The following is a 12,607-nucleotide window of genomic DNA, read 5'->3' as shown; positions in this document are numbered from 1 at the left end:
AAATATTTAATTTTCTTTATGTTTATCATACAATTTAAATATGTGTATTATTTGTTTACAAGATATCAGCATTAAAGTTCAGTCTTCTTGATGAATTCAGACCCTGTTAATAAAAAGCATTCATATCATGCAGCCCTTGTTGTTGGCTTCCCTGTGATGTATAATCAAAAATATATTGTCAAGAATATATATATTTATTTTATACATTTACTCTCAATCAAACTTACTTTATTTGTGAGAGAGGATATTTAATTTATATATTGTATAGTTTTTTGAACACTGAAAAAATAAGCATAGCACAAATTACTGTACTCAAAATGGCGAATAGCAAAAAAATAACCATGTGCTGCAGTTTGTGCATATGCGTATGTTTTTTTTAACTTAATCTTCAGTTTATGCGATTACTACACAAGTTTTTTTAAAGCTTTATGTAATCTCACATCATTCCCTCATTATCTATCTATCTATCTATCTATCTATCTATATATATATATATATATATATATATATATATAATTGCAGTCTTATGCAAAATATACAAAATATTGCCACATTCAATCTATTGTAATTTATTGGAAAAATATAAATAGCCTATCAATATCATCCATTTGAATATATTGTCTAATAGAATGTGTTATATTTCCCAATAATCTGCTATATTACATATTTTTGTTTCATAACGCTAGGTTAACCTTACCTTAATGCTGAAAAAATAATCACTAAAACATACAAATGTCACTTAGACATGCACTTTAAAATAAGAGTATGCTAATTTTAGTACATGATGTCTTGAATGAAACAAACTTTGCGTGCAAAAATGTTGACAACACTGACTGAATGACTGCCTGTCCATTCAGCACTCCTGATTGGACCAACAAGTTGCCATTCAGCAGCAGCTCGCCATCTGATTGGACGTTAACCTCACTAAACAGACAGCAGTCAACAACCCACAGCGAGGATCTTTTTCTGAATTGTTTTGATTAGGACTTAGTTAGGAACTGTTAGGAGTTTGTTAGGACTTGTTAGGACTTTGTTAGGAACTGTTCGGATTTTGTTCGGACTTGTTAGGACTATGTTAGGAACTTTGTAAGGACTTCGTTAGTGGTGCTCAAGTGTCCGTGCGCATTCTTCCACCGAGGGAATTTTGTCTAGTTCTTCGGTAAGAAAACTATCATTGTGTTTCACATAAGCGATAGAACCTCAAACCTTATAGAGAACCATTGTTTTCCTTATTTCTTTTATTCACAACATGGAAGCACCGTAAAGTGAGCCTGAGCTGCTCTACTCCGTTCTTCGCCCATTAGGTTTGTTTTTAGTGGTGCACTTCCATTGAATATGTATGAATCGTGTTACTTTCCTATAATGAAAAGAAACGCAAAGCGCTAATTGGTAAAATGAGGAAAAATTCATATATGAACATAACGTGCCACCGTATACCTTGTAATATAGATATTAGTAGAAACTGTGATCTGAGTGGTGTCATCCCGACCGCGTGGCCTAATGGATAAGGCGTCTGACTTCGGATCAGAAGATTGAGGGTTCGAGTCCCTTCGTGGTCGCTTTTTCTATTGAAAGGTGTTTTTTTAAGTACTGCTGTGTGAAAAAAATCATTTCTGAATAAGAGAGCTTCCCGTTACCTACAACACGAGGGATTCCTTATTAAATTGTTTTGCTATGGACAGCTCGACGGAATACGACTTCCTAACACATGATGTCACTTGCTTCGGTACGTGTTGAGTGTTAAAGGCAGGCGCACTCAGAAAAAAAGGATATTGCCTCAAAATGCAGGTTGAGACACACGCGTTGACGTATTTTGCTATATAAATGTATACGGTACATATATCCGCTGTGAGAAAGAAGAAAAGGAACTACAATCACACAACTGTCATAAAAATGCAATTCAAATGGATCTACATTCGGCATGAACTGTAAGAAGCACAGACGCACAGAAACGTAAATGTACAGCAGAGTGGCGCAGCGGAAGCGTGCTGGGCCCATAACCCAGAGGTCGATGGATCGAAACCATCCTCTGCTATCTTTTCATTTTTCTTTCTTGTCGTTCACCCCATTGTTTCCTCTGTAATTATCTTACAAAAAAATCAGTTAGAATTGTTATTTGATGGAAGACAAAATAATCTAGTTTGTACATATATTTATTACGAATTCGGAGTAGTCAGTAAAAATCCACTTTTCTGCTCTGCTTGGTGGCTGAATGGATCTTCTTCTGCTTGAGTCGCTCCTTGTTCCTCTTCTCTAACCTGCAGGACACAATTCACAAGATGAAAAGACACTCCTGTGATGATCAACACACACAGTGTGTGTTTTAAGGTGAGACTACCTGGCCGCCCTGAGGGCTACATCTTCTTCTGTTGGCTCATGAGGTTTCTCACTGGCCTCGGTTATGATGGCGGATATCTTCTCCACACAATCGGTGAGGTTCCTCTGTTGACTCCTGCTCAGCTCGGAGGTCACCAGCAACTCTCCGGCCTTATTGATACGGTTCTTGTTCTACGGCGTTGGGTTCGTCATGAAAGAAATGAATAAATAAATAGTTGGTTTGAGACATACTGTTAATGAATCTGGGAACTTTGACAGGTATCAGTTTTCAAAGACAGTAAGTTCTTTTTTTTTTTAAACAAACCTTTTCGAGGATTTTTAGTCGAACATCTTCTGGGAGCCAGTCCGCTGTTCGAACGTGAAATCGAACTTCCGCTTTTGTGTTAACTGCAGGTTGGTCAGAATAAATTTTATTCATCACTTTTCACATAAGTATAATCACATTTTCAATCATCTGTCAGTACAGTGTTTCTGAAAGCTGTGGTTATTTCCACTAATGGGACTCCTCAGGGCAAAAAGATCAGTAGTGTTTTATTCTACCAGGCAGATTTTGAGTTCATGATAAAATCTGATGCAGTATACATGATAGAATCTTGCATTTTTAATATTGTTTTTAGCAATTTCAGATTTTCAAATGCAAATTGCATTACTAATAAAATGTATTATTATTTTATTATTATAAATGCATTATTATTATTATTACAGATGACTGTCAACTATGAAGCTACCAAGTCCCTGGAGAATTTGGACTGAGAGTCACGCCATTGTAGAGGCCACCACTGTTAGTATTGTTCATCTACTCGTGCATGTGCAAGAAGACCTATTTACAATGGTTGTGACATGCATGTGCAGTAGCAATGTTTCAGAAAGTGTGCGTTTTCCTCTTCCTCTTTTAATGATTTATGCCTTTGTTGCTGATGATGACCCTCAATTTAAGGTAAATCCATTGATCAAACAGTGTTTATTTTATTTCTTAATAAACAACCTTTGTTTACATGCTGACCACCAGGACCACCGCTTCTGCTGTAGGACACTGTCAGACGTTCTGCCACCAAAACAAGAAGATGCACAATAAGAGACACTTTACACCATTATCATTTACAATTGTCGTATGATGAAATACGGAGAAATACTCATTTACCCACTGGAACTTGCACATGGGTGTCCTAGAAGAGATGAGAGTTTGGAAGAGCAAAGCTTTTTGTTGGATACACAAATGGCGCACCTGATATTAGTGTTGTTCTGCACTTTTTTACATTCCCCATCAAAGGTTATGTGATCCTTATTCTCAAACTCAGTCTACCAATTTTGACAAAAAAGTAAACTTGCAAATATGTTCTTACTGGTGTTACAATCAAGATCAATTTGAGGTCACAGGATGCCTTTCCTATAATTAACATAGAGCATTTTCTGGACTACAAGGCAGTTTTTTATGTGCATGTACAGAACATGTTGGACCACTAGATGTCACTGTATGACCACCAAAAGAGCAAGAAAAGAGCAGAAAGAGTGGTGCGAAGTTATCTCCTGTCAAACCACAACATCATCCATGCATTAGGATTTTTTCAATCTATATTACATGTTACTTTAACAAAATGTATCTATAAATGGTGATTGTGTCTTCTATCGTTCAACGTGTCCATGTGGTTTAATTGCACTGACCTCTGCGTCTGTTCTTCGACTCCCATAAAAAACTGCCGCCGCCCACGAGTTGTGCGCGTGGTTTAACGCATTTCCCCTCGGTCTGACGTGCGGTAAAATTCCGTTTTTCAGTCCAGCAAAGCGAGAGAATAAATAACAACAGTGTACCACGGGCGCAGCCATCTTGGATTTACGTCATTGCACACGGCGTAAAAAATAAAGAGGCTTCACGTAAGGTCGTGAAAAAGTTTTACGTGTTCACGCAAAGACAAAAACTACAAACGAGGTACCATGTGCTTATATAAATATATGCATTTGAATATAAAAAAAATTACGAGTTAAGAAACAATAAAGTTAGGTTCCACCGAGATTTGAACTCGGATCGCTGGATTCAGAGTCCAGAGTGCTAACCATTACACCATGGAACCCTATGGAGTCCGGGGTTTATGTAATACCTACAAAAAATTATATATATATAAAAAAAAATCAGAGCGCATTGATCTCCATAAGTCGCTATCACTGTGCTACACTCATTGACAGGAAACAGGGTGATCTGGCACTGGCTCTATCGGTGTTTTCCGGAGTATCAGGACCAGGTCTACATCCCATTCAGTCTGTCGGATATTACATTTGCAAGACGGAGAGTCAAAGGAATGACACTCATAGAGGGAAAACCTTCAAGAAACTCGATAGAGCTTAATTTGGAGAACGGGGACCAATTTCACTATCTACAGCGCAACCGTGCGGTCTCTGTGTGTATATGATTGAATTTATTATTTGTTATATGACACAAGAAAAAAGTCAAGTTTCAATACTGGTGAATTTCCCACTAACTGTCAGGAGGGGGCGGTGTTTGCTGCAAAATAAAAAAAAAAGGAACCGTTTTTCGTGGTTCCGGGGGAAACAATTTGTAGACGGACACGTAGCTTTTCTAGAAGCAAAACAACACAGAACGCCCTCCGACATGAGGTTTTCTTTTTTTTTTTCATTTATTACCTTTTGACAGCAAATAAACGACGCGGCACGTTAACGAACATGCTGCTGGGTCACTAAATCACCGACACTGGCTTCTGTCGGACGGATTCCGCGGTCTGTTTTTACGGAATATTTTTAGCTCGATAGCTATTGTTAGAAGCTAATCACGCAACATCGAGCTAGCTACCTTTGAACCGCATCGACTAACCCTTTAAATCGCACCCCGCAGGATATCGGACACTGGGGAAATCATTAAACCACCGACATGGATCCTGATGCAGCCCGGAGATTGATGAGGCGTGGAGACCAGTCGGTGTAACGGGAAGTCATGTTTGACGGGAGGAGTGTATTTCACAACAGGAGGTTCCCCGTGCTAAAATCGTGAAGAGGCAAAGTTCACAGTCAGATCGAGGCCGGTTCATCTGCCACAATGCCCGGGATGGTGGTGTTCGGTCGGCGCTGGGGGATAGCCAGTGACGACCTGGTGTTCCCCGGATTCGTCGAGCTGTTCTTCCGCGTCCTCTGGTAAGATCTATCCCGTTATCTCTGTCAGTGTGGTCACTGTCACACACACGCAGCCTCACGCCTTTTGTCTTTCTCTGCTTGTTTCAGGTGGATTGGCACCATGATCCTGTTCACTTACCACAAGGGACACTTTGACTGTAACGGGAGAGGAGTTCTTCACACGTTTCTGGTTGGACAGTTGGTGGTGTTGGCCCTCATCATCCTCTCTCTCTGTGCCATCATCTATGTCAGTGCCCAAGGTCAGAAATGTAACCTGATCTTCTTTACCTGCACCACAATTTGTAACAACATATTATGTAATGACTCAGGATCTTAAATTTTAGATTAAGTCAGAGTCCAAGTTCTGTTTTATTCATTCACCCAAAACTGTTTAAACGTAATAACTAGGATGCATAAAAACTGATGAACAGGTGAAGTAACAGTAAGTCATCCCTGTCAAGCCATTTAAAGAATAGAGCAGCTCACACTGGGGCATTAACGGATCACTCCTGCATCCCTGTGGTTTTCCAAAAACGTCTCACAAGAAGTTCCAAGGAAATTATATATATTAAACAAAAAAAAATCCAGAGAAAGCTTTGATTTTATTCAACTTTGCATAGAGTAAGAAACTCCAGTATCACCTAGGATGATCTTAAGTGAGGCTAACGGATCAGCTAATGAGCAAAATTCTAACATGTAGATTTGTGGAACATGGGTTCTAACCTGTGCTCCAGTGCCTGCTCTTCCAGGTCACAGGGTTAGTTGAACTGCTTATATGTGTCAAAATCCACTTTATTCTCTGATGTGCAATGCAGGAAATGCATCTGCAAGTCAGTTCCTGCCTTGTGATGCAATCGGGAAACTTCACAAGTGCACATGCCAAAGCCACTCCTCGTCAGGTCAGAACCTGCCAGTGGATGAAGAGCCAGAACTCAAATCTAAAGGGATTGTTTAGCTTGATGTCAGTAGAAACATGCCTGGGTTGTTCTTAGTCTTTTCTCTTGGTGTTCGCTTGGCTGCTCTTTCAGTCTAACTTTGAACAGCTCTTATCTCTCAGGGGCAGAGTGATGATAAAAATCACTTTAGATTGAGACAGTGTTGAAAATAATAACAAATCTGAATGTTAAGTAATCTCATGAACAGGGTTACATATTACAAACTTAAAAAAGTTTAAAGCTAAGACATTTTAGCAAGGATCTGGAGTATATTTGAGAGATCAGTAATTGAGATATTGCATAATCTGATGTCTTCTTTCCTGGACTTTATCTGATAATAGAAATCTTTTCTGCTGAAGAAAAGGCTAAACTGAATGCCCCTGCACTCTTCTCCGGAAATATGAAGGATTTCACTATAAGACAGTCTCAGTGGGAGGAGATGTTCTAATACACCGTGTCAAACATAAGGCCCATGGGCCAAGACCAGTCCGCAACAGGCTTTAACGTGCCAACCAAACCATCAAGGAAATGCTAAAAATGTCAAAGAAAATGTTGATTTATTTATTCATTTCAAAAATTTCATAAGTGTAGTGGACACAACACTGACATTTTATTTTGCACCAGGTTTTATTAAACTGGCTTCATGTTGAGATTTTAGTCATTTTCGGTAGTAATTGTTGGGTTTTTGACAATACAGACATTTTCATCATGTCGACTCTGTGTGGAGTCGATGTGGAAAAGTTATAAATTTTAAATTTAAAGATCATTATGCCCCTACTTCAAGATGAAATTGACTCGACTCCCCTGATCTACAGAGAGCAAACGACAACTTCTACTAACTTAATGCAGCTTTTGTCTTCCACAAAGTTACATTCATTGTTATCTAGACAGAGCAGGCGGGATCACAGTGTCCTGACTTTTTTTTTCCGATTTATTTTTTTTTTTGACATGGAACCATTTCTTAATTTTCTAGATGAAAGTACTGAAAACCACACTGGTTTTGCAAGAACACATCTCTTTATTTCCCAAAACTGAAGTCTACTTGAGTGATGCTGGGAAATGCTGACGAGTTGTGGACGGTTGCATGACTTTTACATAGACTAATAGGAGTTTTCGCTTCCCACCCTTTCAGCCTTGTTTACCTGCCCGTTCTGACAGGTGTTTCTCAGTGATGAAGATACTTTATAAGCTGCAGAATCAGAGGAACTGCCTGCACTCCCACCTGAATGCTCTTCCTGTGGCATTTTTGAGAATTTCAGTGTCTGTGGTTTGTTTTCTCCCTCGCAGGAACCATCACCAACCCGGGCCCTCGGCGCTCCATGCCCGTCTTGGTGTACCTGCGGGCCGTTCTGTACCTTCCCGAGCTGGCGTGGGCCTGCATGGGGGCCGTGTGGGTGTCCGACGACAGCCGGGGCTGCGATCCCGCCACAGTGGGCTCCGTCATAGCAGCAGTGGTCGCAAGGTAGTCTGCTAACTGGATACATTTCAGCGCTTTTTGCCATTTCTTTGCAATTGGACATCATTTTTAAAACATTGCTGTATAAAAGGGAAATTTTTCTGATAGGAAAACTCAAAATGATACGTTGTTACTTGAAACTTAATGTAAATGGGGGTCTAAATGTTCAGCATCTGCACTGTTTGTCCCCTCTCTTTCTCTTCGAACTGCAGCTGGTTCATCCTGCTGTTCACCGCGCTGGGCGTGCTCTTCGTCTTCGACCCGCTGGGCAACCCCCGTCCCCAGCCGGCGGCCGCCGAGCCGCTGGGCGTCCGCCACATGGAGAGCAGCGAGGGCACCCAGTTCCTGTCCACCGCCCGCTCACTGGCGGTCAAAGTGTGGGAGAGCCGGCTGCGGCTGCTGTGCTGCTGCCTGCCGCAGGACGAGAACCAGAGAGCCGCCTTCTCCAGCATCGCACAGCTCTTCACCGGATTCTTCTCCGTAAGAGCATAAAATAAACACACTTCGACTGCATCGATGCAGAGTTTGACGTGAATCTCTCTCTGTGTCGACCCCGCAGGACACCGACCTGGTTCCCAGCGACATTGCAGCCGGATTGGCTCTCCTGCACCAGGAGCACGACAAGATGGAGCGGAGCAGAGACCCCGACATGGTGGTCCCGCACAGCCCTTCCTCTCCGGTGGTAAGTGCCCCTCATTCAGGGAATGTTTCTTTAAAACCTCGTGGCCCACGATGCTTTATTCCTTCTGCAGGGTGAAGACTTGGAGACGGAGCTGGAGAAAGCCGCTCACTGCATGCAGTTTGCCGCGGCAGCTTACGGCTGGCCGCTCTACATCTACTCCAACCTCCTGACCGGGCCCTGCAAGCTCAGCAGAGACTGGTGAGACGTCGCTGAAGGAAGCTGCCGGTAAAGTCCAAAGCTGCCTGACCTTCTCCAGAAACCGTCTTGTGTGTGTGTGTCAGCTGTGGGAGTCGAGGGGCCGAGTACGAGATCGTGGGAGGAGACCACCTGGGCTGCCACTTCTCCTCCATCCTGCAGAGCACAGGCCTGCAGTACCGAGACTTCATCCACGTCAGCTTCCACAACCAGGTCAGAGAAAACGCTCCGTCTCCGTGGTAACAGGCGGAAACAATGGGTTTTCACTTGAAGTGTTGTTGTGCAAACGGGTCCTGAGTCAGAACGATGTGTTGCAGATCTACGAGATCCCCTTCTACGTGGCTCTGGATCATAAGAGAGAGGCTGTTCTGGTGGCCGTCAGAGGAACGCTGTCACTGAAGGTGAGTCAGGAAAGGTGGCCCGCGGGCCTTATGTTTCACACCCCCTGATTTGGACTGTCTGCTAACAACCTGTTAACACCTCCCTCGTTCAACCCCATGAACACCATTAACCCCCCTCAATGTGTCCCCTGCAGGACGTCCTGACAGACCTGTCTGCTGAGTGTGAGAACCTCCCCATCGAGGGAGTATCCGGCGCCTGCTACGCCCACAAGGTGAGCCTGCGCTCGCGTTATACAGGCACATTGTGTCCTTTTTTTAACGTTTGCTGATGGCCCAGTGTGTCTCCTGCAGGGAATTTGCCAGGCGGCGGGCTACATCTACAAGAAGCTGGTGAACGACGGCATCCTGAACCAGGCCTTCTCCATTGCGCCGGTGAGAAGCGCCGCCGGGGGTCAGATTGGGGTGTTTCTCCCAGGTTGACGACAAATCCTGATGAAGCCGAACAGGATTTCATAACTGAGACGGAATCTAATGATCTGCATCTTACTTCCTTCTCCTCCTGGTGTTGGTAGGAGTACAAGCTGGTCATCACCGGTCACAGTCTGGGAGCTGGCACCGCTTCAGTGCTCGCCGTCCTCCTGAGGAACTCCTTCCCCACCCTGCAGTGCTACTCCTTCTCTCCACCAGGGGGCCTCCTGAGGTACCACATGCACATCTGAGAGGTTTCCACTGTTTTCTAGTGTAAATAAAGCTGAGAGAAAGTCTAAATGGATCGGAAGTAATATGAATGTGTGCAACACTGACTCAAACTGAGTGCAATGTTCTTTATTGTTCTTCTAGAAAATCGGATTCTAGTTTCACAGATTATCTAGGACTTCATAATGAAGTTGATGCATTATGTTCTCATTATTACTCTGGCTGTTGTAGTGAGATAGTCATAAAACACATATAAATAAGTTATCACTACAGCTTTTGCAGGTTCAAACAGTCCGAATGTAAATCAGAGTGTCTTATTTGTGTTTCTCTCATGTGTGCGTTTTTGCAGTAAAGCCTTGGCCGATTACTCCAAAGACTTTGTGGTGTCGGTGGTTCTGGGGAAGGATCTGGTTCCCAGGTGAGAACCGATGCTCTGCCTGTGGGCTCCTCTGAACTCTCACATATCAGAGAAAATCTGAAGTTTTCAGAACCTGGATCCTCGGTGTTAGAGCCACTGAAAATGTAAATTTTTTTGAAAATGTTCCAGCTTTGTAGAAATGGGGCATAAAAACAGCAACTTTTCCAATGTGATTCAACTTTTTCATCGTGGAAACGGGGGAAACTGTGACTTTTCAGAGGCAAAACAGAATGCAATTTGATTCGGATTATCTTGGCAAGGATTCGATTCAATGATTTTGATGATTTGACTCCATTCCATTACTGCACCGTTCCAGTACCATACATTAATAAATAATACACCGAGCATCACAAACATCCTGAACACATAAAGTCAAATCAAATACACGTCTCTAGTCCCAGACACATTTCATCCCTCCCTACATACAATTCCACCTCCAGGTTGACGTATAAAGTGGAAGGAACTGTAGTTATAGTCTGAGGACTCCCCTCGTCTTCATGAGATATGAATACAATGTAACTTTTCAGAAAAGCTGCTACTGTGCATGCAAACTACCGTCACCTTGAAAACTACCTCTTTGTGAAAGCGGATTTGTGGATGTTTTCCTATTTAAAAAAAAAACTGATAATGTTGTGCTGTGTGGAGACTATATTTGACTCTGCTCTGTTATTGGCAGCAGAAAGAAGAGAGTTTTTATTCTCTCTCTCTCTTTTTGTTGACAGACTGAGCATTCCCAACATGGAGGACCTGAAGAGACGGATCCTTAAAATTGTGTCAAACTGCAATAAACCCAAAGTAAGAAGCAGTTGAAGCTCAGACGTCGCCACCGTTTCACATCAAGAGTTTTTGTCTGACTTACTGTCCCGTCTGCGCCGCAGTACCGCATCCTCCTGCAGGGCTGCTGGTACGAGCTGTTCGGAGGAGACCCCGACGACTTCCCCACCGAGATGGACAACCGGAGGGAGGAGGAGCTCAGCCAGCCGCTGCTCGGCGAGGAGTCGCTCCTGGTCCGCCACTCCTCGTCCTACCACAGCCTGGCGTCCGACGACTCGCCCGCGCACGCCGCCACGCACCTGCCGCTCTTCCTGCCCGGGCGCATCCTGCACATCACGGAGGACGGGCCGTCGCGGAGGTGATTCGCGGAGGATGCTCCGATCACGCCAACATGAAATCCTGCGTCGTTTCATGAATAACGTCACGGTTCTCCCCTCCTCTTCCCTTCAGATCCTGCTTCTCCACCGTGCGGTACCGCGCGGACTGGTCGAACGAGATGAACTTCCGGAGCATCCTCATCAGCCCGCGGATGCTCACCGATCACATGCCCGACGTGCTGCTGCGAGCGCTCAACAGCCTGACCTGCGAGCGGCCGTACTCCCTCTGCCCCTCGCACACCAGCGGCAGCCATCAGCAGAACGTCTGAGCGCCGCTTCCAGCGGCCTCCACATCTGATTGTACTCATAATCCACAGAAACTCACCTGCCGAGTGAGCAAAAAAAACAAAAAAACAAGCGTCTTTGTCATTGCACTTTCCGTTATTTATTTCAACTTTTAATGCCATGATCTCTTATGAATGTGCGTTGTGTACAATATCTTCCAGTTGTACCGTGATGTCAGTGTTTTTTCCCCTCCCGTCGTTTGTGTTTTGTGCGCGCGGTGAAACCGCCACCCTCCTCTCGTCTTCCTCCAGGACGTCCGAATGGAAGAAATGCACCCTCGGCTGGCTTTAACCCGTCTTGTGTCGACCGTCTGGAGACTTCAGGGTGAACAGTGCCTATGCATCAAAATAAAAAAAAAAAAAGGACTGAGTGGGGTGTGTTTACACAAGCTGGAATAATGCATGTGTTTGGTGTAAACATAACCTTTATGAGGACGATTGTACATTTCTGTGAGGGGAAAAAAGTTTACTTGCCATGGATATTACATTTTTTTTCAATATGTGTAATATGAAAGTTTGAATCAGTTGATGATTACAGCATCAGAATGTTACATGCAATTAAAAGCATTTGTGAAGCACAATTTCAAGTCTTTTTTTTTGTTTCAGCTGTTATGAAAGTAACTAGTTACATTCATCCTCACTATTTAACTTCATGTGCATGGTTATAGAACATGCAAACAAAAGGAAGAACATGCAAACTCCACACAAAAAAAGCCTGGGCTGGATTAACCACTGCACTACAAAAAAGTAATTATCCATCATTTGAAGCCAATTAAAGTCAGCACACAATAATATAATGCTTAATCTTAATATAACTCCGGATTATTTCCACTTTTTCACACCCCATCCTCTTTTTTAGCCTGTGACGTCACCGGGTGGTGACACGTTCAAGTGATCCTCGGGAAATTATAAATTGAAGGGACTTCAACCTTAATCATACACAAGATAAACTTTCTCTGCAGCATCTATGCTTTAGAAAATGGAACTAATTC

The 12,607-nt window shown here is 43.2% G+C and overlaps 2 protein-coding genes and 3 non-coding genes across 6 annotated transcripts; 3 read left to right on the top strand and 2 right to left on the bottom strand.

Moving 5' to 3' along the window:
• Window positions 1-1,486: 1,486 nt before the first annotated feature.
• On the top strand, window positions 1,487-1,559 carry trnar-ucg (transfer RNA arginine (anticodon UCG)). Its single transcript has one exon. It is a non-coding gene; the product is annotated as a tRNA-Arg (tRNA).
• A 404-nt stretch (window positions 1,560-1,963) lies between these two features.
• Window positions 1,964-2,035, top strand: trnam-cau (transfer RNA methionine (anticodon CAU)). Its single transcript has one exon. It is a non-coding gene; the product is annotated as a tRNA-Met (tRNA).
• Window positions 2,036-2,130: 95 nt separating this feature from the next.
• Window positions 2,131-4,161, bottom strand: LOC115393732 (peptidyl-tRNA hydrolase ICT1, mitochondrial-like). The gene is made up of 6 exons (XM_030098841.1): window positions 4,000-4,161; window positions 3,479-3,503; window positions 3,323-3,382; window positions 2,642-2,724; window positions 2,339-2,508; window positions 2,131-2,258 (listed from the first exon to the last, which is right to left on the bottom strand). Exons 1-6 carry the CDS (start codon window positions 4,159-4,161, stop codon window positions 2,174-2,176), a joined length of 585 nt encoding a protein of 194 aa, XP_029954701.1. The 3' UTR covers window positions 2,131-2,173.
• A 173-nt stretch (window positions 4,162-4,334) lies between these two features.
• On the bottom strand, window positions 4,335-4,406 carry trnaq-cug (transfer RNA glutamine (anticodon CUG)). Its single transcript has one exon. It is a non-coding gene; the product is annotated as a tRNA-Gln (tRNA).
• Window positions 4,407-4,929: 523 nt separating this feature from the next.
• LOC115393860 (sn1-specific diacylglycerol lipase beta-like) lies at window positions 4,930-12,196 on the top strand. Of its 2 annotated transcripts, none has more exons than XM_030098982.1 (16): window positions 4,930-4,947; window positions 5,183-5,478; window positions 5,566-5,717; window positions 7,680-7,854; window positions 8,061-8,328; window positions 8,408-8,530; window positions 8,601-8,728; window positions 8,812-8,938; window positions 9,043-9,126; window positions 9,261-9,338; window positions 9,418-9,498; window positions 9,639-9,766; window positions 10,112-10,180; window positions 10,903-10,975; window positions 11,059-11,312; window positions 11,405-12,196. In XM_030098982.1, the coding sequence occupies exons 2-16, from the start codon at window positions 5,384-5,386 to the stop codon at window positions 11,598-11,600; spliced, it is 2,031 nt and encodes a 676-aa protein (XP_029954842.1). In that variant the 5' UTR covers window positions 4,930-4,947; window positions 5,183-5,383; the 3' UTR covers window positions 11,601-12,196. The 2 variants fall into 2 exon arrangements, with proteins under 2 accessions (XP_029954842.1, XP_029954841.1); XM_030098981.1 differs by having other exon boundaries at window positions 4,932-5,067.
• Window positions 12,197-12,607: the final 411 nt, after the last annotated feature.

The sequence above is a fragment of the Salarias fasciatus genome, chromosome 8 (genome assembly GCF_902148845.1).
Source record: "Salarias fasciatus chromosome 8, fSalaFa1.1, whole genome shotgun sequence".
NCBI lineage: Eukaryota > Metazoa > Chordata > Actinopteri > Blenniiformes > Blenniidae > Salarias > Salarias fasciatus.
The sequence above is the reverse complement of the archived record's forward strand: the minus strand, read 5'-3'. Positions and strand labels throughout refer to the sequence as shown.